This window comes from Delphinapterus leucas, chromosome 3 (genome assembly GCF_059928025.1).
Source record: "Delphinapterus leucas isolate spDelLeu-1000000601 "Yukka" chromosome 3, BTC_Dleu_Yukka2, whole genome shotgun sequence".
NCBI classification, from domain to species: Eukaryota; Metazoa; Chordata; class Mammalia; order Artiodactyla; family Monodontidae; genus Delphinapterus; species Delphinapterus leucas.
Window position 1 is genome coordinate 127,284,065 of NC_143131.1, and position 26,799 is coordinate 127,310,863.

The window sequence follows — 26,799 nt, forward strand, 5'->3', positions numbered from 1 at the left end:
TGACTAACCGTGTCCCCTCTCTGCCTCTCTGCTCACTGCAGATAATCGACAGTGAGAATGAGGCCCTCCTGGCAGCACTCACCAAAACCCTGGATGACATCCCCGAAGATGTTGTGCATCTGGCCGCCTTCCCAGCCCTGGATGATGGAGACGCACCCTCCTGCACTTCTGCTTCGCCTGTCCCCTCATCTGCGCCCCCAAGCCCCTCCCTGGAGAGGGCCCCAGCCTCAGCCCCTGAAGTAGATGAGCTCTCGCTGGTGAGAATCTGTTTCCAACTGAAATGATGGTTGTGGCTTGAGATGTGGTGTCTGGTGGTAGAGGTGGTGGGTGCTGGAAAACCAGCTCCAGCCCCTGCAGGGGTCTCCGTGCATCACTGGCAAAGGTTCAGGGCAGCAGCCTGGACTGGCCATGGGAGGCCTCCCTGGGCTTCGCCTGCAACACTGTAGGCCCTTTGGGATTTCATGGATTGACGCTAAGTGTGTGTTAAACCCTTGAAATTAAATGTAAACATTTTCCTAAAGATTATGCTTACACACACAGTAAAAATTCAAGCAGGAAGTATGGATAGTTAAAAGCAAAACCTCCTTACCCATCTCATAATTGTTTTTTCCTACCTTAGAAGTAACCATGGTTACTGATCTGTTGTGTGACTTTCCTCTTCCACTTTTCTTTTTAACTACAAAAGGAAGCCTCCATTATATACTGCCCTGCACCTTGCTTTTCTCAAGTGAATTGTGTGTCTTGGGAACTCTTTCAAATGAGCAGAGGTATCTCTGTTTTATCCTTTTTGTTGGCTACATAGTGTTCCTTCATAAGGATGTACCATACGTCTTTAACCGATTCCCTGGTTGGCAGATATGTACATTGCTTCAACTCCTTTATTGTTCTGTTGCTTCAGTCTGTGTCCTGTTACTGGCCTTGGCCATTTGTAAGTGGATACATTCCTAGAAAAGGAATTCCTTGGTCGTAGGATATGTGGTTTTTCAGTTTAGACAAATACTTCCAGTTGGCCCTCCAAAGAGGTTGGACCGGTTCGTACTTCCACCAGCAAAAGTTAACTGCTACCTGAGTGTCCGTGGAATGTAGAAACGTACACATGGCATTGCAGGTTTCTAGGGAGAAGGTCTCAGCTTTTTCAGATTCCAAAGGGTTCTGGACCTCAGAAGTTGCTGAAAGCAGTTGCCCTTGACTTGGGCTTAGGGTGCCAGAAAGCCAGCTGTCCTGGCTTGTGAAGAACAGCTCATCTGTCTCGGGCTCCTCACCTTGACACTGTAGCTCCTAGGGGCTGGCGAGACTTAGCTGGAAAATCGGAGCCTGTTGGAGGTGGAAGGGGTCTTTGGTCGTGAAGAGTTAGAGCCCTTGGTGACCGTAAAGTGCGACTCTGGGGAAATTGAGGCCCAGCGAGGGGAGGGCCTCTCCCAGGGTCACACAGCAAGTTGGTGTGCCAGCAAGGACCGGAGCTCAGGTACTCTGACTCCTGGTCCAGGACCCCTTGCCCTCTTTCCCGCTGCCTGCAAGTTCCCCAAAGCAGTGTGAAATATTTAGTAAGCAGCTGTGTGTGCCGGATACAAGCATATGTTCAGCCCCACATTGTGGCTCCTGCCGATAAGTGCTGTGCTTCCTTTCAGACTAGAATCAGACCTCCTGGGTTTGATTCCCAGCCCCACCAATGAATGCTTATGTGTCCCTTAGGCACCTAGCCTCTCTCTGAGCCAGCTTCCTGGTCTGTAACGTGGGGTTAATAATAGTGCTTATCTCAAAGGCGGTTGGGAGGAGTACAGCAGATTTATACATATAAAGAACTTAGAACAGTGCCTGGTACAAAGAAGTGTCTCAAAAAGTGCTACCTGAGTGATAGTCCCAGCACAACTGGTGGTGGTGGTCGTGGAACAAGAGGAACTCTGTATAGGACTCTGGAGAGGGACCACCCTGGAAGAGGTAGAGAGTGACCCTTGCTGGTCACCGGTTGTTCCCTCTCATGCCTTAGACGGCACTTTTGTTTCAGGCACTGGGCCAGGCACACAGGAAACAGATTCACCATTGAGATTCCCCGCATACCAACAGAGTTCTAGAAAGACCCTGAGAATTTATACAGACACCCGGTTCTTAACCTGGAGACATGGGTCCCAGAGAGTCTACCTCTGGACTAATGGGGACCCGTGGACCTCTACATATATGTGTGTTTTTCTGAGGTCAGTAGCTTCTCTCATATTCTTAGAGGGACCCCTGAATCAAAAAAGACCCAATCATTTAGTCTACCTGCCCCTGTTTTATACACACACACACACAGACACACACACACACACAGACACCACCCCCTCCACCCACCCCCCACACACATACCCCCTACCTTGGAGAAACCAAGGCTGGTTTCTCCCAGTCCTTTCCCTCTTCCTCAAGGCTGGGAGAGGGAAAGGACTCGCCCAGGGTCTCACAGTGAGCTGGGATTGAACTGAATCAGAACCAGGCCCCTTGCCTCTGGTCTAAGAATCTTTTCCTGTCCACGCCAGAGAATCACAGATGTGTGTGTTGGTCTGGGGTCGAGGTAGGGTGGTGTGGCTCATCCAGCTCCTAGGGGAGTGGGGAGTGGCCTTTACTTTGGTCCCCAGGCCTTTGGCAATCCTCCTGGGGGTCATGTCCCTTGAGGAAACACTTGATGCTGTAGCAAAAACCCATCATGTTTCTTGACTTGTTCTCAAGCTTGGCTGTGGTAGGATCCCTGGCGAAACCCCCAGGCGTACTCAGCTCCCTGCTTTCTTGGCTGGGATACACTGAGCACTTTTCCTCCGGGTACAGAAGCTCAGCAACTTTTATAGAAAATTTAGAAAAGCCAGACAAGCTTAAGCAGCTTCCACTTGTGTGAAAACAGCTGGCTGGGTTGGAAGTGATGTGTATATATATATATTCTTGTATGATTGACTCCCACCTCATGAAAGGTCACAGAAAGTGGTGTGTGTGTACTACGAGTATACGCAGAATGTCCCAATCAAGTGTGTGCATCATATTTCAACAGTAAGATGGGTAGACATCACCCAACATCTGTCTGGGTTTCTCAAGATCACAGATATTCCTCTTAGGTTATTAACTCTCAAAAGGACTTACATTTTATTAGGATGCCTGTATGGGTTTGGGATTGTTAGACAACCTGCTTTCTGTACTTAATATATTGGGAACATATTCTGGGTCATTAAGTGCCCTTCCTGTGTTCCACCATGGCCCCGTGATGTTGGGGTCAGGGTGTGGTTGGTCCTGAGGGGCTGGCTCTGGGCCAGGCTTCTCCCTGAGGTGCACATCCCCTGTCTCTGGCTGCAGGTCAGCCCCGGCTCCTCTCCTCTCTGTTCCTCCCACAGCTGCAGAAACTCCTTCTCACCACGTCCTACCCAGCCTCGACCTCTGACAGCCAGAAGGAAGGGACCGCCTGGCGCCAGGCAGGCCTCAGGTCTAGAAGTCAGCGGCCTTGGGTCAAGGTATTTCTGCACATGCCCCCAGACGCACCCAGGCCTCTGGGGGTCTCTGGGGAGGGCGGTGTGCACCTTTCCGCTCTTGTTAGAGGCCATCAAGTTCAGTCCACTTCCAGCTTCCCTCTTTGCTCATCACACAACCCTTGTCGCTGATATGCTGGGCACTGCTTGAGACCCAGGCCAGTCTGGGGTTCTAGAAAGAGCCTTGGGCTTGTTCATGTGCAGTTGACCCTTGAACAACGTGGGTTTGAACTGTATGGGACCACTTCCATGTGGATTTTTTTTCAGTAGTAAATACTACAGTACTGCAGGATCCGCAGTTGATTGAATCCACAGATGCAGAGGAACCGTGGCTGCTGAGGGCTGACTAGAAGTCATGTGTGAATTTCCCACTGCGCGCGCGGCTGTTCTACCCCCCGCAACCCCCACATTGTTCAAGAGTCAACTGTACCTCAGTGTTCCAGGCACTGTGTTAGTTGTTGGGTTAGAGCAGGGACGAGGAGGATGTGGCCTGCCCTCAGGAAGCTTATGCTAATGAGGTGACGGAAGGAAACATAAGGTCCTCACTGGCACCATAGAGGCCATAAGGAGTTTGGATTTCTCTTTGTGGGGAGCCATCGGAGAGCTGAAAGCTCTATCTTGAGCACCCAGGAGGGAAGTAAGTCCCTTTTCCTCCTTGGGCTCCATCTTCTGAGACTTCCAAGGAGAGGTTTCAGAGGTAATTTCCCAGCGTTCCTGTTACTCAAAGCCTGCACCCAGCCCTCCCCTCTTGTCCCCAGACACTGCTGCAGGGGACTGCTGCGGACAGTCCCACCCCTTAGGGCAGAATCAGGATGGCATCTTTCTCAGACAGTGGCTCTGTAGGAGTCTGTCCCCTGCCTGGGCTCCCCTGGTGGGTGGACCCTGTCCCTGTGCCCCCTCCCTACTTGTCCTGGCTGACCTCCCAAAACAGAGGTCCATCCTTCGTGTTCCATTCTGTCAACAGGGCAGCAGCTAAGCTCCTTCCTGAGCCAGCCTGCCGTCTGGAGTGCTAGGGGGCACACCAGGGGCGTGAGACACCCTTGACAGCCAGTCTGGCCCCAGCAAAGAGACATTTGCACTGGGAGCAAAGGCCCTGTGTGGACCGGTGGGGGCAGATAAGGCTGGAGACAGCGGTCCGGTGGGGCTACATTGCAGAGCACCCCTGGCCAGGGGGCCTCCCCTTTACCCCACGGGTACTGGGAAGATACTGAATTGTTCTTTTTCTTTTTCTTTTTTTAACAGCTTTTTGGAGGTGCCACTTATATACCATAAAAGGCACCTGTTTTAAAAGTATGATTCATTGATTTTTAGTAAATTTACAGAGTCGTGCAGCCACGACCACAATCCAGTTTTAGAACGTTTCCATCATCCCAGGAAGATCCCCAGTGTCCCTGTTTACAGTTAATCCCTGTTCCCACGCCCAGCCCCAGGCAACCACTAATGTACTTCCTGGCACTCTCTCTGAAGGCTCCGCGCAGGGGAGTGGGGTAGTCAGAGCAGGGCTTTGGCAGTAAATCTAGAAAAGGCGAAATCCATAGCTAGGAGACCTGTTAGGAGGCTGGCCATTCCTTCATTCCTCATCCCCTGAGCACTGCTAAGTGCCAGGCTCTGTGCTGGAAGCTGGGGATGAAGTGGTGAAACCTGGCAATTCCGACGATCCAGGTGAGACACGCTGGGCCTGACCAGTGGCTGCAGGGGTGGGCAGCGGGGAGAAGCAGTGTGGGTCTCCTTCCTCACTCTGGACTCTTTTCCTCTCCAGATGGACAGCGCCCAAGACAGGAAGGCCCCCATGATGCAGTCTCAGACCCGGAGTTGCACAGAGCTGCATAAGCACCTCACCTCGGTGTCGTCCTGCCCCCGGGCTAAAGCTCGCTCCCCTGATAGGGTCCTCCAGCCACCACCACCCCTGAGTCCCTGGGTCCCTGCCAAGGAGGATGAGGAGGCGGGTGAGGACTGCCCGAGTCCCCAGCCGGCTCCAGCCTCTCCCTGGGACTCCCCAGCACCGGGCAGGGCAGACCCCGGCGCCCAGGTGTCCCAGGAGGACATGCAGGCCATGGTGCAGCTCATTCGCTACATGCACACCTACTGCCTTCCCCAGAGGAAGCTGCCCGCACAGGCCCCAGAGCCAGACCCCCAGCCTTGCAGCAGCCCCGCCAAGCAGGTCAGACCCCGGCCTCGGTGCCAGCACCCTTCCAAAGCCACCTGGGCTGAGTTCTCCATCCTGAGGGAACTTCTGGCTCAAGATATCCTCTGTGATGTCAGCAAACCCTACCGCCTGGCCACGCCTGTCTACGCCTCCCTCACACCCCGGGCCCGGCCCAGGCCCAAAGACAGCCAGGCCTCTGCGGGCCACCCCTCCCCCGTGGAGGAGGTGCGGGTCGCGGCTTCACCCCAGAGCTCGGGGCCCAGACCCAGCCTGCGCCCGCTGCGGCTGGAGGTGAAAGGGCACATCAGCCGGTTGGCCAGGCTGCAGCCTGAGGAGGAAGATGAGGAAGAGGAGGAGGAAGAAGAAGAAAAAGAGGAAGAGGAGTGGGGCCGGAAAAGGCCGGGCCGGGGCCTGCCAGGGACCAAGCTGGGGAGGAAGCAGGAGAACTCTGTGTGCCCCGTGCGGCGTTCCAGGAGACTGAACCCGGAGCTGGGCCCCTGGCTGACGTTCACCGATGAGCCCATGGTCCCCGCGGAGCCCCAAGGGGCTCTGCCCTCGCTGCGCCTGGCCCCTGAGGCCTACCACGTGGAGGGGGAGCTGGGCAGCCCCATGGACGAGGACAGTGGCCAAGACCCGCAGCTCCGACGGGGACCCCAGATCCCAGCTCTGGAGAGCCCCTGTGAGAGCGGGTGTGGGGACACCGACGAGGACCCCAGTTGTCCGCAGCTCTCTTCTGGAGGTAGTCGGAGTTGGTGGTCCGAGAGAGGGGGCAGGGCCAGGGTGTGGCAGACCCCACTGCCCGGGAGCCAGGAGCCCTGGGTTGGGCAAATCCCTCTCCCTCTCTGTCTCTCAGCTTCCCTTCCTGTGCAGTAGCTCGTTGGGCAGATCTTCAGGAACCTCCTACCCATCTCTGAGTTTCTCATCATGCATGGGCCAGGTGTCCTTAATGAACGAGCAGCAAGATGCCTGCCTTCTTGGGGCTTGGGTTTCAGTGGGGGAGACAGGCAGTCAAAAAGTGGGCAAGAAAGGAAAAGTGATGACAAATTGTGATAAGTGCTCTAAAGAAGACTCCCTGGGTAGCAATGTGATGGAGGGTGTGAGTCTATAAATTCAGCTCCACAGTGAAGTGGCATTTTAAATGGTAACAATAGTGGGGATAATAATACAGCAGTTATCTGTTATGCACTTGCTATGCCAGGCTTGGTCTAAGACTTGACACGGATTATCCCTATTGATCCTCACAGGAAGCCCGTGTGGTGGGTGCTGTTATAATTCCCATTTTAAGACACAGAAACAAAGGCACAGAGATAGCTAATGGTCGGTTCAGCGAGTTAGTCCTGCATCTGTCTGGGGCAGAGCCCACAGCCACTACTAGCCTTGGAAGCTGTAACGCTTCACCATTATGCTACACTGATTGGCCAGAAGGGGTCGCCCTGGTTCCCACCAACTCTGCAGAATCAGTAGATCCGCCAGCTGTTAATGTTGCCGAGTCTGGGGGAATGAAGGTGGATTTGAGTTGTTCCTGACAGTCCCTAAAAGTGGCAGAGGCTTTTGGGTCACACGCCTGAAAGAAGCTGTGCTTGGTACCGATGAAGTTCAGAGGGAAACATCTGCTAGCCACGCCATGTTGGGAAAAATCTTATTTTTTTCTTTTTTGTCTTCTTTTCAGACTCTCCCAGGTGCCTCATGCTGGCCTTGTCGCAAAGGTAGATTTTTAGAAATTGTTGGTTTATGACTCCAGGAGACCTTATCTGGTTGGGTGTAGGGTGGTTCATCGGCCCCTGAGCCTGGTCCTTGTCCCCACACCCCTGCCCTCATTGCCATGTGGGACTCTTAGGATCTGGGCTCCCTTGAAAGGGAGTTTGTTTTTAGAAGCAGGCCCAGGGGAAAGATGGAGAATTTCATGGGGAAAAGTTGACAGTGCTGTGTGGCTTTGGGCAAGTGTCTTCTCCTCTCTGGGCCTCAGGTGTTCCATCATAAAATAAGGAGGCTGACAATGCTTGTCCTGTCTCCACCTCCCTCAAGTCTCTCCCGTGTCTCCTTGAAAGAGCTGTACAGCTTTGATTTCCTCCAACAACCAGGAGAGAGTTCCCCTGAAAATTCTCCCCAGGCATCGCTTTCGTGGGCAGCAGAACCAGGGTCTGGCACAATGTCCCCTTGCCTTCCTGCCATGCTCGGGGAGGTGGAGCCTGCTGCTGACTGACTTCTCTCCTTCCTGTGCTCCCCAGCCCCACTGGCGACCCTCCTTTTGGCAAGAAGAGCTTCGAGCAGACCTTGACAGTGGAGCTCTGTGGCACAGCAGGTGAGCCGGGGGCTCAGCTGGTGGGGTGCCCTTGGGGACGCAGCCCCTCGGGCAGTTAGGGAGTACCCCATCAAGCCTTCCTTGCCACCGCTGCACAGGCTACGCCGGGTCTTGAGCTACACATTGAGGGCGTTATAAGGAGAGTCAGGGCCCAGGTTCAGCTGTTTAGCTGCCAACAGTTGGCACATGATCTGACATGAAAAGAGACACGTGTCTTCCCCTGAAGGAGCCCACAGTCTTATGTGGGCGACAGACTCACACCATGACAAGTACTGTTTGATATGCGCTTGTTCCAAAGACCGTGCAAGAGCTCTGGGAGCACAGAGGAAGGGGAAGAGTGGGGAGGGGCAGGATGTGGCCTGAGAAGATTCACAAAGTACCCAGAGCAGCAGGCATTTGAGCTAGGCTTGCAGGATGCATAGAAGTTGGAGAGACAAAAAAAAAAAAAGGGAAGGGTATCCCCGGCCACAGAATTGGCACGAGCAGAGGCACAGAGGAGCGGCAGTATAGGTGCATCAGAGGAGACTGGCCACCCGGTGTTGCTCTGTGGCAGAACTGGGGGGTCAGGCAAACACAACCACCAAAGGCTGAGAGGAATGCCAGGCCGAAGGGGTTCATCTAGATCCTGTGGGCTTCGGGAGCACCAGAAAGGAAGAGCTCTCTGGCTGATGCCTGGGGGACGATGGAGTCCAAGGTCAGTTGCAGAACCACTGAGGTCACTGTGGTGGTCAAATCCAGGTGGGAGATGTTACCTATGGTACCTGCCCCCTCTGCACCCTGGGAGACTTAAGAGGCATTTGGAACGACCAGTGGGAGGGCTTGTGGAATGATTGGATATGGAGCAGGAAGAGAGATCTTGGATGATCTGGAGGCTTTGGCTACCGTTGCCAGACTACAGAAGGGGTGGCAAAGGGCTTTCATCACATGCCAGCTCTGAAAAATTACTGATGGACTGTGTGAGAAGGAGTCCCAGGCTACGTCCAGGCTCAGTCCGCAGTGCGGTAATCGATTAGTGATGCCTGCCATCCATTGGCTCTGGGGAGTGGTGCCATATATGCTACTTCCCTGCCATCCCAAACTAGGGTTTCAGTGTTCCTTGGAGAAGTGATCTGTCTCTGCCTCACATGTGTTTCCTCTTGCTTGGGTAGGACTCACTCCACCCACCACGCCTCCGTACAAGCCCACAGAGGAAGACCCCTTCAAGCCAGACATCAAGCACAGCCCAGGCAAAGGCATAGCTCCCACCCCGGAGGTTCCCCAGCTCGGGGCTGCCGCAGAGGCTGCCCGCAAGCTGCCAAAGAAGCACCCAGAGCGGAGCGAGCTCCTGTCCCACCTGCGGCATGCCGCAGCCCAGCCAGCCTCCCAGGCTGGTCAGAAGCGCCCCTTCTCCTGTTCCTTTGGAGACCACGACTACTGCCAGGTGCTCAAGCCAGACGGCGCCCTGCAGAGGAAGGTGTTGAGGTCCTGGGAGCCATCTGGGGTCCACCTTGAGGACTGGCCCCAGCAAGGGGCCCTGCGGGCTGAGGCACAGGCCTCTGGCAGGGAGGAAGATGGGAGCTATGATGTCGGTGCCCCCACCAAGGACAGTATGCTGCTGAGAGACCACGAGATCCGCGCCAGCCTCACCAAGCACTTTGGCCTCCTGGAGACAGCCTTGGAGGATGAAGACCTGGCCTCCTGCAAGAGCCCCGAATACGACACCGTCTTTGAGGACAGCAGCAGCAGCAGTGGCGAGAGCAACTTCCTCCTAGAGGAGGACGACGAGGAGGAGGATGAAGAGGACTCAGGCGTCAGTCCCCCTCGCTCTGACCACTGCCCCTACCAGAGCCCACCAGGCAAGGTCAGCCGGCAGCTCTGTTCCCGCAGCCGCTCCAGCTCTGGCTCCTCGTCCTGCCACTCCCGGTCACCAGCCACGCGAAGGACCTTCAGGTATGGATAGAAGGGTGCCCTCAGATTGGGTGGTGGACCCCTGAGGACCCCCCAGTTTCAGGGTGTCAGGGGAGAGAGGAGCCCTGAAACTGGGGCTGCGTCTCCCTGTGTGGTCAGTGTCCTGGTCGGAGGCCCTGGAGGTGGACTCCTTGGGGAGTTGTGGGCAAGTCCTGTATCCAGGCAAAGCCTGCTGTGTGGCAGTCAGGAGTGGCCCAAATCTCCTGGCCTCGGGGGAGGAAGAAAACTCACTTTCTGGCCTATTGTGGCCTGATATCCAAATGAACTTGCCCCTCATTCATCTGTTTCTGTTTTTATATTTGTAAAATGGTTAGGTTTTTGTGTAAACATATACAGTTAACCCTTGAACAAGGCGAGGGTTAGGGGCACCAATCCTCCCTACAGTCAAAAACCCCGTGTAATTTATAGCCGGCCCTCCTTATCCGAGGTTCCTTCGTATCTGCAGATTCAACAACTGCCAACAGTGTAGTACTGTCGTATTTACTGTTGAAAAAAATCCCATTGTAAGGGGATCCACAGAGCTCACATCCATGTTGTTCAAGGGTCAATATACCCACACAGTGTAGTACCTATGTGATGTTTACATGTGAAAGAAAGATCAGCATAATTCTAATCTATGTTCAAAAAAAAAAAATACCGGGATTTAAAGCAGTGATAAGGTTTATTCCCGTTTCTCCGTGCTGCTGAGTTGCAGTCAGCTGCCCCCGTGGGAGCTCTTTTACCTTCGCACAGGGATGATGTGTCATGAGCCTGTTTGCTCGTACCATCTTTGCTCACTGAACCGTACTGTAGAAGGAGCTGGTCCAGAATTCCGTGGGGGGCTGGGCAGAAAGAATGGAAGTTTGGCATATTTTGGTGGAGATAGATTGCTTCTCTCCCTGCTCACAGCAGGACCTGGCTCTTCCTGGGGGAGGCCTGAGGAGGGTGGGTGCAGGTCTCAAACCCTCTGCCCGAGATGCACCTGAGTGACCACCAGATGGTGCTCTTGGGTCCGGAGCAGTGCAGAGTCACCAGGAGGCCTTGTTACCACTCAGATGGCAGGGCCCCACCTCCTGAATGTCTGGTTTTGTAGGTCTGGGGGTGGAGGTGGAGAATTTGCATTTGTAACAAGTTCCCAGGGAGTGATGACGTTGCCAGAGTGCCATGCTCTGAGAAGCAGAATTCAGGTAATAGAAAGATACCTTTTCTTAGGAAAATTCTGCTTTATATTTCCTTATCTATACCAGTAGCTCTTAACTGAAAATCTGATTAAAAGCAAAGCCTCCTTTCCCCATTAAAATGAGCATAGACGTCTAACTGAGCATTCAATTTTAGGGGATTTGTGGACTCCCCAGACACTAATGTGCTGAAGCCCTGAACTATCTGTCACTCGAAATGAGCTTATTTTGAGCAATTTCTCTAAAAGCCCTTCTACGTAATAAGCCAGGACGATCAGTCAGAGCCATCTTCCGTCAGACCTCTCTGAGCCCTCCTTCCAGCTCCGTTCTCCTTTCTCCAGGGGTCGCTGTGAGCTAGCCCACCTGTTTCCTCTGCAGCATCTGCTCAGAAGCGGCTACGGTTCTTGTCCTGTTGAAGCGCATCCCCCAAGGCAGGAGCTGGAGTTTCTCGGCCTCCTTCCCCTCCTGAGCTGTTCAGGGCCTGTACCCATGGGCTTGTCTGCAAAGAGTTGGGGGCCTCTCTCGAAACCCCCATGGATTCTCCTTTTCCTCTTCTCCCTTTTGGGCCAAGTTCAGGGCTGGCTTTCTCTGCCACTGGAGAAAGTTAATTGGTTAACTTGGTTCCTGCTCAGCTGCCTGGCAGAGCTTGGTGGCTGGTAAACCTGAAAAACTAGTCATCAGTCTTCTCCAGACCAGCATTTCTTTACCTGTGCTTCTGCTACCAAACAACAGTCAACAGGAAGCACTTGGAGCTGGTTTAACAAGCCCTACAGCACCTTCCAGTCACTCTCAGTTCTTCGTGGGGGGAGGCTGCCGATTCCATTGCAAATGGATGATGATACTATTATTGTGTAGTACTTTAAAGTTTGCAAGTCACATCCCTTTCTTTTACCCTATGTGAGCTTCACAGATGCACTTGGAGGGTGCGTCTGCCTCTTATCCCCATTTTATAGATGAGGAAGCTGAGGCTCAAAAACGTTCAATAGAAAAATATAGCCAGCAAGTATTGAGCTGTTCCTGGGCTAAGCATTTACGGGCATGTTCTGATTTGATCCTCCCAAATGGCCTAGGAGGCAAATACAATTGATTCTCCCTAGTTTACAGGTGAAGAACTGGAGCTGAGGTGGCTTAAGTAGCCAGCCCAAGGTCACCAGCAGGGAGGCGGTAGAGTCAGCATTGGAACGCTCTCTGACTCCGGGGCCCCTGCTCTCATCCTTTGCTTTATACCCAAGGACGCAGACAGCGTGTGGCAGAGTTGGGACTCACCCATGCCCCACACGCCTTGCTGCTTCCGCTCTAGCAGCCTGGTGCTCAGGAGGAGAAGGCAGTGTGCAGACAGTCAGGAGGGCGCAGGCGTGCGGCATCCAGGAGCCTCTCAGGCTGTGCATCTGGGCTGACTGGTCCCCTGACCCCCAGGGCCCGGGGGCTGTGATGGCTGCTGGGGCTGCTGCTTGACCAGGCTCCAACCACTGGAGGGAGAGCAGTGGGTCTGGAATCAGCAGACCTCCCACTACCTCTGGCTTCCTTACTTTTTAGCTTTGCGCGAATTTCATACTGAACCTGAGCCTCAGGGTTTTCATCTGGAAAGTGGGGAAACATGAGACCTCAGAGGATGGTTTTTTTTCTTCAGGTCAAATACCATAATGAAGCGAGAGGGCCTTTCCACCCCCGTTGGCATAGAAAGGTTCACAAGGGTTATGATTAGCAAAGTGGTGGTTCTCAGTGATCTCGTCCCAGAAGCTGGCAGAAGGTATGTGTCGGTCACGTGTTCAGACCCACAGGCGACCCTGGGCGGTCACCGCTGAGGGGGAAAGCCGGGCTCCCTCAGGAGGGCCTTCTCATAGTTCTGCCCTCACGAACGAGTCCGAAAGAAGCGGAGGAAGCACCCCTTGCCTCCTGAGCAAGTCCTTCCCCCGTCCCCCTGTGGTTCCTGCCAAGAGTGAGTGCCTCTGCTTTGCTTGTTCACTGACAGATGTGAGAGCAGAGGGTCGTGTTCAGACAGAACGCCAAGTGTCCGGCACACCAGGAAGCGGCGGGAAAAGGCCATTGTAAGTGAAATGGGGCCCCAGAGCCCAGAGTGAATGGGGATGAGCAGGGGCATCAGGAAGTGCTAGGGCTTCTTAGACCTGAAGCCCTTTGAGGTCATCTGTGGCCTGCAGGAGGTAGTTATATTTCTCTCATTTAAAAAAGCACAGGGGTCACCAAAGGGCATCAAAGGTGGCACCGTGCAAAATGCAGCCAAGGGACTGGCTGGGAGGCGTGCAGTTGGTGAGCACGTAGGGCTCAGCGTCAGAGGCTTGAGAGGGCCCCGGGGGACAGGCGGTGATGGGGGAGCAGAGCCGGCCTTGCTTCCACTTCGGTGTGACCGTCAGTTGCTCCCCAGCTTCCCTGAGCCTCAGTTTACTCGTCTGTACACAGGGTCCCCCGGTGCGATCGGGGCTAAGGGACCAAGAGAGACTGTCCCTTCCTCCTGATCCATCTCCTTAATCTTCTCCCAGAGTTAGTTCACAGGCCAGGCTGTGCCTGGTGGACCCACTGCAAAGCACCCCGTAGGGAAAATTCAGCAGGAAGCTGCGGCGAGGAGCTGGACTCATCTCCTCCATATCACTTAGAAAGGAGGGAAGGGAAAGTAAGACAGAAGCATGAACAGACCGACAGACTCTCACTGGATTGTCCACCTCCCCCCGAGCATGGTGCTTCAGGGAAGGGAACACATGAGGTATGCATACCCCAGAGGTACGCATGCAGCTGTCTTGAAGCAGGTACTTAAAACCATGTGGAGCGTCTTCCTGGAAACCATGTGTGACCATTCAGCAGTTGTGACATGCCCTGTTCTAGGTGCTGGATGGCAAGAGTGAACGAGACAGACAAGGTCCCCACTTCCCATGGTTGGGCCAGAAGGGAGAGAGAGGCAACAGACTCATAAACAAATCAGTAAACACTGTAATTACAGATTGGGAGGTGCACTATGAGGTTCATCACGTCATGACTAAAATGTCTGAAACAGTCGTGTTTTGACTGTGTGGGGCTGATGTATTTATATGGTCGTCTAGGAGAGGCATCTTCAAGGAGCTGGGCCCCAAGGGATGAAAGGAGCCAATGAAGCAAAGATTCTGGAGGACAGTGGGGCAGAGGCAGGAAAGAGCCTTGTGAATTCAAGGTGCCGGAGGAGGCTGGGAGAGGACACTGCTACACGCAGCTGAACCTAGGCCATCCTAGGGAACGTGCACAGTTCCCGTGACCATACAGCAGCGCCCTGCTGTGGACTGCGGGCCCTTGCTTTCCTCCCTGCCCTCAGTGGCGCAGAAGGGGATGGCTGGAGAACCACAGGCCTTAACCTGTTCCGGAGAAAGCCCATCTAAACCAGAACCTGGTGATTTTGCCCACAGGAGCACAGCTGGAGTTTCTCCAGCAAATCAAAGCCACTCTTCCGATAGCTGTGCCTTTAACTTCCAATCACAGACGGTAGAGGAGGAGGGGAGGTTCCAGCTGGGCTTCCCCTCTCCCCTCCCACTGCTGGGCAGTTCTAGGGGCCTGGTACCAAGCTCACCTGAAGGTCACCTCTTGGTCACAGTGTCTACACAGTACCCTGGCAAAACCAAAGATGATGGTGGCTCCAAGCCTTATGCCCCTGTCCCATTGCTTTTTTCCCAGCCCACTCTAACCCATAGCGACCTGGCCCCCTTTGCTCGTCCATTACCATCCTCGGACCTCCCCCACTACCAGAAAAAGTCAGACTCAAAACAAATACAGAAGCTACTCACTGTGCAGTTACATCCATAGTGACGGCTTCCTCTCCCATCTGCGCCCAGTCTCTGCTCATTCCCTTCAAGTAAACGGCTGCTTCTTTTGGGGCCACTTCCCCATCCGATGCTAAACAGCCCCCTCCTCTCACAAGGCCAGTCCTTTGGGATATCGACCGTCATTGTCCTCTCTGACTTCAGCCCCAGCTGGTGTCGCTCGCTTAGCCAGGTGATGTGGACTGGGGACGAGGACTCCATGGGAGCCCGCCACCAAGGGGGCTCCAGGAAGCCAGGCAATGATGATGGGTCCCTCTGTGTCCCCCTCGGGCAGGGTGAAGGCCGCGTGGTGTACGTTCGAAATCTCTCCAGTGACATGAGCTCCCGTGAACTGAAGAGGCGCTTCGAGGTGTTCGGAGAGATTGTGGAGTGCCAGGTGCTCACGAGAAGCAAGAGGTGAGTCAGGCTCTCGCAGAGGAGGGGAGTGGAGGGCACAGAGGTTCCAGTTCAGGTCTGGAAGCATAAAAGATGCCTGAGAAGATTTGCAGAACAAATCTACTGCCAGCGCAGGGGAAGGAAGGACCGGTAACCATCATGCAACCCAGTAATAGCAGGGAACATGTACTGATAATTTGCTAAAGTGCGAGCCAATTTCCATGCATTCTTTTTTTTTTTTTTGCGTTACGCGGGCCTCTCACTGTTGTGGCCTCTCCCGTTGCGGAGCACAGGCTCCGGACACGCAGGCTCCGGATGCACAGACTCAGTGGCCATGGCTCACGGGCCCAGCCGCTCTGGGGCATGTGGGATCTTCCCGGACCGGGGCACAAACCCGTGTCCCCTGCATCAGTAGGCGGACTCCCAACCACTGCGCCACCAGGGAAGCCCTCCATGCATTCTTTTACTTAACTTCCCAACTTGCCTGTGATGTATACACTCTTACTCTTTCTATTGCTCTCCTTTCTGGGGAGCTCAGACGAGTTAACTGAACAGCTACCTAGTGGCAGAGCCAGATCTGCAGCCCGTGTGTCAGCTTCTGGTTTTCCATCCTAGACCCTGGTACAGGGCTGCAAAAAGCTCCTGGTGGCTGAAGGCACACTTGCATTGCAGTCTTACTTCGCTGCAAGCCCCACGCTGCTCCATCCCTCTGTTCCTCTGCAGCTGCGGCCCAGGTGTCTCACTCACCTGGGGAAGCAGTGTTTCATCTGTCAGGGGATCTGCAAGAATAGGTTGCGTATAAATGTACAACTTAGATGTCAAAGCTTTGTCGGTTTTGAAATAATTCTAAAGTATCTCCCATTATACTTGCAAACTAAGTTATTAGGTTTTTAAAATTCTAATTTAATAATAATTTTTAAAAACTTCAGTGAGAAAATAGTTTCTGCATAAGAATCATTACACATCTCACATCCCTTAGGGTGGCTACAGAAAATAACAAGCGTTGGTGAGGATGTGGAGAAATTAGAACCTTGCGCACTATGGGTGGGAATATAAAAGGTGCAGCCGCTGTGGAAAACGGTATGGAGATTCCTTAAAAAATTAAACATAGAATAACCATTTTATCCAGCAATTCCTCTTCTGGGTATATAATCAAAAGAATTGAAAGGGAGATCTTGAAGAGATATTTGCACATCCCTGTTCATAGCACCATTATTCGCAATAGCCAAGAGGTGAAAACAACCCAAGTGTCCGTTGACAGATGAATGGATAAACAAAATGTATATACATGCAATGGAATATTAGTCAGTCTTCAAAAAGGATGGGCATCAGTCCTGTCGCATGCTACAGCATAGATGAACCTTGAGGACGTTATGCTAAGTGAAATAAGCCAGTCACAAAAAGACACATATTGTGTGATTCCACTTACATGAGGGATCTAAAGTAGTCAAATTCATAGAAGCAGAAAGTAGAATGGTGGTGGCCAGGGCCTGGGAAGAGGGGGTATAGGGAGTTGTTGTTTAATGGGTACAGAGTTTGTTTTGCAAGATGAAAAAGTTCTGGAGATCCATCACACAAACTTAACACAACTGAACCGTACACTTCAAGATGGTAAATTTTATGTTATGTGTTTTTGTCACAATTTTTTTAAAAAGTCATTACACAAATAGAACTGTTTTAAGTTCTGTGCAGTCTTCAGGATGTCAAGTGAAGATAACCTGTAAAGACAAAGCGATCAAATTAATCTCTAAGGAGAAGGGTCAATTTGTTAAGATTTAAAAAGCAGGCATGAGTCTCAGACATTTGAAGAATCAGAAGGGTCCCAACTTTGGCCTGGTTCAGAGAGGTGTCAGGAAATGTGAGGCAGCTGAGTGTTTACAAGGCATCTGCTGTCACTAGGCCTGTGCTGAGTAGTAGGAGGGTCCACATGGTCTCTGTCCGTGAGGAGTCTGTCTGGCGGATGGGTAGGTCGGGGTTCGTTCTCTTGTTGTTTGTGGAACTGAGGAGCCGGGTAGAACTGACTTTAGGTCCCCCTCACCTCGGCATCCTGCTCAGGCAGGCTTCCCTCCTGGTAGCAAAGTGGTTGCCTCCAGCTCTAAGTTTGTCTCCTACTCGGGGAAGCAGGAGTCTCCCTCACGGTTCCAGCAAAGACGCGGGATGGAGTCTTTGGGGTTCTGCTTTGGCTGACGGGTTCATCCTTCAATAAATCACTGGCCAAGGAGGGCCACCGTTGTGTGACTTACCCTGGCGCCCTGAGCCCAGCTGAGCACAAGGCGCTGTTGTCAGAGGACGGGGAGTAGAGGCTGAGCAGGCAGGCACGACACGTCTCCCATGAAGGATGAGATGTGTACGGAGTACCATCGATCTCAGCGAAGGTGAAGGCCAAGTTAGCAGCCAAGGAAGGGCTGGCTGAGGCTGCCTTTGAAGGGTGCAGGACTGGGAGGATGGGGGCATAGGTGTGGCAAATCCTAGAAAATGGGAATCCTGAGGGAAGTAGAGGGGAGTGTGAAAAGGATCAGCTTTCGTGGCGGGAAGCCTGAATTTACTTCCCTGCTCTGCCACCCGTCTTTGGGCAAATTCTGAACTCAGAGCCTGTTTTCTCACTCCAGAGGGGGGAGGTGACAACAGCCCCCCATCACAGGGGGGTCTGAAGAGCGTGTGGGGCGATGGGTGGTGGCCAGCTCCGGGCCAACGTGCAGTAGATTGCCTGCTCTTACGATGACTCCATTGTGGAGGTCAGCCCCGTGACTGTCGTTGTGTCTATCGAGGGGCCATGCGAGACAGTTACGGAGTCATCATGGCTTTCTGCTCCTCACCTAGTGGCGGGTGGTCTGACGATGTCGACCGAGCTGGCCCAGTGACGCGCTCCCCTTGTCCTCTCTCCCCAGAGGCGAGAAGTACGGCTTCATCACCTACCGGTGTTCTGAGCACGCCGCCCTCTCTCTGAGGAATGGCGCTGCCCTGCGGAAACACAGCGAGCCCTCCTTCCAGCTGAGCTACGGGGGGCTCCGGCACTTCTGCTGGCCCCGCTACACTGACTACGGTGAGTACGTAGACCCCGCACGTCCCAGTCAGACCCAAAACGTCAGGGGCAGTGACCTCCTTTATTGAAACCTAAAGCCCACTCTGGACACGGCTGTCACACCCAGACTCCCCTGTGCTGGTGAGTATAACTTGGCAGCCACTTGGCCCGGAGGGTGGCCTCTGGTGCATCTTGTCCTGTGCCAGGACTGCTACCAAAGAGATGAAGCCTCTCGTGGCCTCTTGGAAGGTCCAATCTCGTGTTCACAGCCACCTGGCAGAACCATGGCTACCATCTCTTTGACCTCACAGGGCCAGTAGCTGACCTGCCCCCTTGAGGGGCATCCACGGCGGCCCCGACAGGCAGCAGCCTTGTCCATTAATGGGCTGCAGTGAAACTGTTGTCACCATGCCTAGCCAACTGGGGACAAGTCAATGAAGAAGGACAAAGTACCGTTTAGGAGAGAGTTCTTTATAGGGGAGAGTCCGGTGCAGCCTCCGGAGTGCAGGGCTGAGTGTCAGGAGACCCCGGAGGCTCCCGGCCAGGTAGCGCTCCTGACTGCATGTCCCCCGTGGGGACCCAGTTCTCTGGCCATGCACTGAGGGATTCATAGTTTCGTTGGCTGCCTTACGTGACCTCCTCACTGGTTTCCTAATGGGCAAGAAACTGTTAAGGGAAGTAGAATTAGAGGCTTTTGGAGCTGGAAAGGAGCTCTGGGGGACTCTGCTTCAGGCCTCCCCATCCTACAACCAGGGCGACCGAGGCCCTGAGACACTGCTCACATGGCAGAGGTATTCCAGCAGGAGGACAGAGCTGCTGCCCGCCGCCCAGTGCTCTCTGAGGCCTCGGGCCGCATCCGCTCTGTGGTGCTGACCCCGGCGGCAGATTTTCTGGTCTGCTGGCCTTTCTGAGCTGCTCGCTGCCTTCCCCTCTCACTGCCTCCTCCACCCCCACCCAGATTCTAATTCAGAAGAGGCCCTGCCTGCGTCAGTGAAAACCAAGTACGAAGCCATGGATTTTGACAGCTTACTGAAGGAGGCCCAGCAGAGCCTGCACTGATAACAGCCTTAACCTTCGAGGAATACCTCAATACCTCAGACAAGGCCCTTCCAATATGTTTACGTTTTCAAAGAAATTAAGTATATGAGAAGGAGAGAGAGCGAGTGCGTGAGAGAGAGAGAGAGAGAGAGAGAGAGAGAGAGAGAGAGAGAGACTTGGAACTGCTGTCCTTTTAAAACAAACAAAAAATCAATGTTTACATTGAACAAAGCTGCTTCTGTCTGTGAGTTTCCATGATGTTGACGTTCCACTGCCACACTAGTGTCCTCGCTTCTGACGGGTTGTCCTGGGTGCGTTCCAGATGCTGAGTCCGTCACCCGCCTCCCCTTCCTCCCCGACCGACGTCCCCTCGTAGACGTGCAGCTGTGTTCACCATACCATTTCTTGTCTATAGTGTGTGATGATGAAATCGTTACTTGTGACTAGAATCAGGATTATAAACTCATTTTTAATTGAAGAAAAAAAAAGTAGATCCTTAATGTATTTATGGCTCAGATGTGCTGTGCCTGGGAATATTGTATTGCTTCCTTGATTTTTTAACTATGCACTGTCGTGAGGTGTTTGCCACTGAGCTGCACTGCTCCCTTTGCCAGAATGCCCCAGAGGTGCTGGGTGGCCGGAAGCCTGGTCACTGGGGAGGTGTGGCATGCAGCCACAGCTGGGAGGAATGGAGAGAGGTTTCTGGGCCTCTTCTGCTGAGCGCTGCCTTGTCTCTCATTGAGCAAGTTTGGGTCCATTTACAATCAGAGCCCTCATGTGGTGTCCAGCTCACGCTTAGAATTTGTGCCTGGCCGTGAGTGCTCAGATCCTTGCGGACCTTGGAAGGAAGGTGGGGTGAGCTGCGTTATTCCCGTTTTCCAGGCAGTGCCCCAAGAGGCGAAATGACTTGCCCAGGGTCCCACAACCAGTGAGACTATAGAAGAACGGCCCAGCCCGGGCCTATCCTAGGATAAAGAGGCAAAGTTGCAAGGACTGGTAGAGGTGGGTTCAGCTAAAAAGGACAACAGGCTAGACGCTTCCAGGCTCATTTTGTGGGGGTAAGTCAATGGCTGCCTCACCAGCATGGGGCAAGTTTAGGCTCTGGTACCAGTCTTGATCCAAGGGGTCCTGTGGTTTGCTTATACCTGTGGACATGGCATCACAGCTTCAGTGATGCACCTGGGGTGACACAGAGAGGCAACCTGGGCGGTCATTCACCCTTTTTGGGCCAGTCACCAGCCCATCCTCCTTCATCTTGATTTCCCTTTTCTTCACCTGTAAAGTTGTTTTGGTGGCATGGGGCAAGGGGAGCAGGAGGGAGACATGAGGGATGGGGATGGACAAGACAATCTCCAAGCTCCTCTCCGACTTAGAAAACGTTCATTGGGCTTTACTTTAAAATTTGTGTTCTTGAGTGATGTCAGAGCCATGTCCAGCTTGGATGTTCTGCCGGTGCCTTGGGGGCCGTTTGTGAGGGAGAGCATGGCCAGGCAGGGTAAGAGTGCATTGCCTCTGCTTCAGACAGAGCGGCTCCAACTTGGTCTCTTTCACACATCAGGGTTCCTTGGGAAATTTTTGTGTTTAAAAGAAAAAAGGTCCTGCTGCTTAAAAAAAGTTTGAACTTGACTCATTTAACTAAACGAGGTGATTTAATCTATTATTAATGCCGGGCCTATTTCTTTGGGAGTTGGTAGTTATGGGGTTTTGGTTTGTTTGTTTGTTTGTTTGTTTGTTTTTGCGGTACGCAGGCCTCTCACTGTTGTGGCCTCTCCTGTTGCGGAGCACAGTCTCCGGACGCGCAGGCTCAGCGGCCACGGCTCACGGGCCCAGCCGCTCCGTGGCATGTGGGATCTTCCTGGACCGGGGCACGAACCCGTGTCCCCTGCATCGGCAGGCAGACCCTCAACCACTGCGCCACCAGGGAAGCCCTGTTTGTTTGTTTTTAAGATTATAAAATACCTCAGTAGGTTAACTGGGCCGTTGAACCTCTCCTGAGAGGTGAGCATACTCCAAGCCGGCAGAGAAGGTTGGAGGAGACAGGCGTTAGAGGAACAGGGAATTTGAGTTCCTGTGTATCATGTCACTTCACCTCTCTGGGCCCCAATTGTCTTTTCTGTGTAATAGGCTGAGGGGGAGAATTAGGCAAGCTGATCTCTAAGGTCCTTGCCAGGTCTGATAGTCTTAGCTTCTCCTAAGGTGGTATCTAGCAAATACATAGTGGCATATGGGCCACTACTCCCATGTCCTCGGCCAGTAGCAGACATAACTAATCAACCACAGTACTCATGTTCTCTGAGCTTGGTCATGCTATTAGAATCCTCAACACAGTTCCGAGCAGCCATTACTAACTGATCAGAGTTTAACCTGTTTAACCTTCTGGTCTAATCTTTGGATGGTCTCTGTTATACAGAACTATATGGTGGTGGGTTTCATGCAGGCCCATCCCTGATCTATGAGAGAAAATTCCCCTAAAGCCCTTCCTTGGCACAGGACTCCCAATATTACTCCAACACAATCCCATTTCGGGGTGGGGGCCAAGTGGAATAGTGGGCAGGAACATGTTTGGGGAAGGCAGGGTTTATGAGGGTGGACCAAAAGGGGACTTTCCACAGCACGGACCTGCACATTCTAAATTCCTTTGATAGCTGTTCACTGCCTAGCATACGGTAGGCACACAATAAATGGTTATGGAATAGAATGGAATGGAATAGAATTTAAATCCACCCGATGCCTCCCCCTAAGTCCTGATTTGCACCAAGGAGTAAACTGAGATTTCATCCTGTGGAAAAAGTAGGAAGGAACTCTACATTCAGAGTCTGGAGAACTGGGTTGAGTCCTGGCTCTGCCAAAAACTATCTTTGTGACTTTGATAAGCCACAGAGTCCCTTCCTCTCCCTAAGCCTTGGTGTGCCAGAAGGGGTCAGACTAGATGATCTCTAAGCCCCTCCTATTTGCTTCTTCCTTGATTGCACTAGCCTAGAGATTCTACCATGAGAAGATGGTACCTTAGGGTAAAGAAATGCAGATTTTTAGTGAAGGACAAGTGTGTCCCCTCTTCTGGGTCAGCTGAAGCTGCCCTTTCACTTCAGATTAATACAAGGCACTTGAAGGTAGTTAGACATTGGCTCTTGAGTGTAGTACTGGGACGTGATATGCCTAAGGTCGGTCGGGGCTGGGGCCCGCTGATGGGAGAGGGTGCCTGCCAAAGGCATCAAGAAGTTTCTTCTCTCCATCCCGTACATAAAAGGCTGCAAGTTCTAAAACTGACCAACCCTGCAGACAACCTCCATCCGGAAGACTCATTCGGTGCTCTGTATTATTTACCAAGGAGACTCCAAGGTCTCTCCAGACAACTAGTCAACCTTGGTCTCTTTCCCACCAAATTAAGGAGTAACCCAGAGGGAGCAGCTGCCATTGGCAACCATCTCATTGTAGCTCTGTCCTAGTATTTGCTCTTGATCATGTTTACATGTGATTGCCATAAAAGCTTACAGTAGACTGTGTTGGTAGCCACCCATGCAAGGCAGGTTGTACTGTCCATCTCTGTGCCGTGCTGGTGTTTTCCAAATATGTCCGATCTAAACGCTAAGTGGAATTCTTCCATCTCCTTCCTCAGTCGGTACAGGCTGAATCAGAATCCTCACTCCTGGGGGCTCTGGTTACCGAAGGAAAATGCATCAAAGAGGTAAAGAATACGAGTGGATGGAGTGCAGCTACGGCGGTGACCCCCTTCCCCCCATCATACCTTGCCCCCCAACCAGAACACTGCTTTGAGACCCAAAGCACCAGTCAGGTGTCTGCATCTGCTGTGAGTTCTCACAGCCTTGCGTGTCAAATGTGCCCAGCAGAGAGGCAGGGCTTCAGGGGTTCCAGGGTGGGAAGAGGAAGGGAAGAATGCTCTAAGCTGCAAAGACTCGGTACCCAGGTCCTGATGTGGGAAGACGTGCAATCAGAAATCTTTCTCGCCTAAAGCCTGTGCTTGTTGATGTTTGGAGAGCGATTTCTTCTAGGTGTATGCAGTATACGTACTGAGGGGGCAGGGAAGGCATGACAGTGCAGCCCTTCTGCAGGGATGGCTTGGAACCCTATCCTAGGCCTTAGGTTCAGTTGAAATGACAGCTGAGCCTGCAGCTTGAGAGATGGGACATCCCAGCTGTGAAGCAGAATCAACCCCAAAGGATTTGTTGATCTGACTCACTGACGTCAAAACTGCAGTATTTTCTTACCATTTGAGATTTAGCAGTTGTCCTCAGATATGACCAAGGAAAGAAATTGAATGTACAGTAGCAAATAAAGAGAACCTAATGGTTTCAGTGGCCAAAGAAGAGGGATCCTTCCCATTGGGGCAGAAGGAAACTGGCCTGTGCTTACGTGCAATATGTTTAAGCTGTTCCCCAAGTCCCTGAGACATTTGCACATATAGATGGGCTCCAGGGCTGTCTGCCGGGTCCAGGGGTACGGGGTAAATGGAGGGAGAGCTTGGGAGCTGGGAAACCCTCATGCATAGCGATGCCCTTGGCCCAAAACAGACGTGAGGTGGAGGGCCCCTGAGAGCCAGCTGTAGAATGTCCAGGAAAGTAGGCAGAGGCTACCTTTGCATGGAACCAATAAAAGCACTTTGAGAAAACCACAGCACTCAGCCTGGCTCCGTGTTTCTACACTGGCGAATATGGATCTCCTTGGGCTGTGTGAGGCATTCTCCTAGGGATTGGAACAGGGGATCAGGAAAGGGGCTGGTGAGGGAGGAGAGAGCAGAGATGCCTTCCTAGACATCAGCCACAGGAGAGCCCATTCTAGGGCCAGCCCTTTGCTGGCCTCTTTGTTGGAGGCCCTAAAAATGGAGTGGTGCTTTTCAATCTTGGTACCTATTTCTGTAAAAAAAAAAAAAAAGAAAACAGCACAGCTGATTAAAATGGATTTGCAGAGCAAATCATTTATCTATAAGCCATCTCAAAGTGAGAAACCCAGAGTTTCTTGCTTGCTATGTGGTCTTGGGCCACTGTTTCCTCATTTACAAATGGGAATATTGGATGGAATGAGCACTAAAGTAAGTCCCTTTCACCTCTGATAGACTCAGATTCCCATCCTGGAGCCTCAGGAATCCATCACTAACCCACGAAACCAATTCCATTCTCTGACTGCCCAGGTCACATTCAGGGTGAGAGTTCTCTGCAAGGTAACCAACCCGCGGTGGATTCAGACCCACATGGTCCTGGCCGAGTTACCTTATATGAGGAGGCCGGCTCCCCAGGACAGATCTAAGCCATAGTTTCTGGTGGGGTGGTGAGAAGTAAACCCCAGCTTGGCTAGGTGGCGATGTCGAGTCTCACATGAGCCTCGTCATTGTCCCCGCCGAGCAGCTTTCAGTCCGAACGTTGTGACCACTTGGCTGTTTCTCTATTGCTCACAGACAATACTAGCAATACACTTGTTTTTCCAAAACAGCTTAACTTAGGCACTTTTCACACATTTCTTGTAAAACATATGGGGCAACAGGAGGCGTGGATCACACTGCATATGTTTAGGGCAGCTTTTGTTTTTGTTTCATTATAGCAGCGGTGACTGAGGCTTCAAGATCGCGGGACAGATGTTTAGGTACTCCATCAGAATGCCTTGCACGTTCAGAAGCAGCACAGAAATCCAACTGCCCGAACTGGGGGCTCGGAAAAGAGGGTTTTGTAGGTGGTCGTTCCCTGGGCTGTGCAACAGTGTCTCAAAGACATGTTTTATAGCCAGAAACCCCTCTCTGCTGTACATTTTGTCAAAGGATCCTCCAAGCCTCCTTTTTCACTTTGCCAGCCTTGCTCGTGGGTGACTTTTGAAGGGACTGGTCATCTTCCACCTCAGCACTTTGCCTTATCAACGTCTAGCCGCCATCTAGTGGCCAAAGACTGTATCTACCAGCTACCCAGATGGAAGGCAAATAAATCCTTTTGGCTACCTTGCTGTCCAACGCCAACTTTGGGAATGAAATGCAAGGTCATGAGCAAACTGTCTGTGTGTTTTAGAGCACAGTGTAACAGCAGGCAGAAGCCCCAGAAGCAGCCACGCAGACTGAGAAGTGATACACTAGCTATCCTGTTGGCAGCAGAGACAGGAGTGGACCCTGTGCCCAGGTGCCCAGGAGGGGTTTACTGTAACTGCAATACTGGCAGCGCAGCTGCTGACCTTGTTAAGTGAACCTCTGCTCTGTGCCCCCCACTGGACCCTCGGGACAAGCAAAGAGGTTGAGTGTGAGGATTCTGTGGGGGGCCTGGCCATGGCCTTTGGTGTGGTCCACCGAATAGCCAAATAGATTTTTTTTGTTTGTTTGGTTTTGTATTTAAAAATCTTGTCAAATATTTTTGTGTTAGGAATAGAAAGTCATAAACTACTCCCAACTTTGTTTCTGGAGGAATGTTCTGATTCCAATGGAAAGAGGTTGGAAATCTCAAGGGGTGTGCGGTCAGAGTGGTCAGTGGACCAGGGAAGTGGACCACTTGGATTTCCAAATGGTTTCTGGGGAAGGTGGCCGTCCAGAAGTCTGGCTCAGTGCAGTCTGCTCCGGAAATTCACACCCACCCCCTTCACCTACTTGTGCCACGGGATTAGCATTGGTTTGGAGCATCTGCTTCTTCCAGAGGCAGCTGCTAATGTTGAAACCAACACAAGATTCCTCTCCCCAACCCCAGGTTTCTAAAGAAACAGTGTCTGTAGCTAGCCTTAATCGACTGGGCAAGGTGGTCCCTATGGTCCCTTCCAGCATTTCCAAATATTGGACTCAAATCCTTTTCTCTTAGTGTGACCATGCAGCCTAGAGAATTCTGAGCAATAGGAAGCCAGGGCTTTCCCTGGCTCTGTGACAGGGTCAAACCAGGGAATGGCTAACCTTGTGAGGTTTGGGCATCCCCAGGGGTACTACTGTAGGGGGCATTATTTATTAGGAAGCTCAACAAGGTAACTACAGCCTGGGGTGTGTGAGCGCAAGGTTGTGTGTGTGTGTGTGTGTGTGTGTGTGTGTGTGTGTGTGTGCATGTGTGCACGCCTGTGTTTGTGTGTATGTATGGAATTACATTGATGCATTTCTTGAGAAAGGTGCAAGAATTTCACCTACACAGAGGGACACATCTGCTTTGTTATTTATAATAGAAAAGCTAAAATTTAATTTTTTAAAGGACACTGCTGATGATTGAGAATCAAGTTTTTAGTTTTGCTATTTTTTTTAATTGGTAGAGGATTTTTTATATATTTTTTCCATTTTGTTGGGTTGTGTCCTTATTTATATAAATACATTATCCCTGAGGGCAAAGGAAGAGAACTTCTTTGCTTTTAATTATTATGGTTGGCATTGTCCCCATTTTATTTCTGGTGTGGTTTATCTGTCTTACCTTCTAAATGAGAAACTGTTTTCCTGTATTTGTACATTGTCAGATTCTATAGTTTCATAGATAATTTAACCAAATTAAATTGCTCTATGTATTATTATTCCGTGAGTATAAAGTTCTATTTTAACGTCTGTAAATACTTCAGAACTGGCTTCTTTTCTCAAAC

At 52.1% G+C, this 26,799-nt stretch overlaps 1 protein-coding gene across 4 annotated transcripts in view; it reads left to right on the forward strand.

Annotated features, from left to right (window-relative positions):
* The window catches only part of PPARGC1B (PPARG coactivator 1 beta), a 115,598-nt gene extending 88,865 nt beyond the window's left edge, over nucleotides 1–26,733 (forward strand). For 2 of the 4 annotated variants that reach the window (XM_089909541.1, XM_022590086.3), the window contains 10 exons: nucleotides 42–257; nucleotides 3,351–3,467; nucleotides 5,242–6,367; nucleotides 7,298–7,334; nucleotides 7,857–7,930; nucleotides 9,079–9,859; nucleotides 13,007–13,082; nucleotides 15,109–15,230; nucleotides 18,098–18,252; nucleotides 19,190–26,733. In XM_089909541.1, coding sequence (XP_089765667.1) covers nucleotides 42–257; nucleotides 3,351–3,467; nucleotides 5,242–6,367; nucleotides 7,298–7,334; nucleotides 7,857–7,930; nucleotides 9,079–9,859; nucleotides 13,007–13,082; nucleotides 15,109–15,230; nucleotides 18,098–18,252; nucleotides 19,190–19,290 — 2,805 coding nt within the window. In that variant the 3' untranslated portion in view covers nucleotides 19,291–26,733. Of the gene's footprint in view, nucleotides 1–41; nucleotides 258–3,350; nucleotides 3,468–3,619; nucleotides 5,145–5,241; nucleotides 6,368–7,297; nucleotides 7,335–7,856; nucleotides 7,931–9,078; nucleotides 9,860–13,006; nucleotides 13,083–15,108; nucleotides 15,231–18,097; nucleotides 18,253–19,189 lie in introns of those variants that run through there. The other 2 variants (XM_030762781.2, XR_002646909.3) reach the window with 2 other exon arrangements.
* Nucleotides 26,734–26,799: the final 66 nt, after the last annotated feature.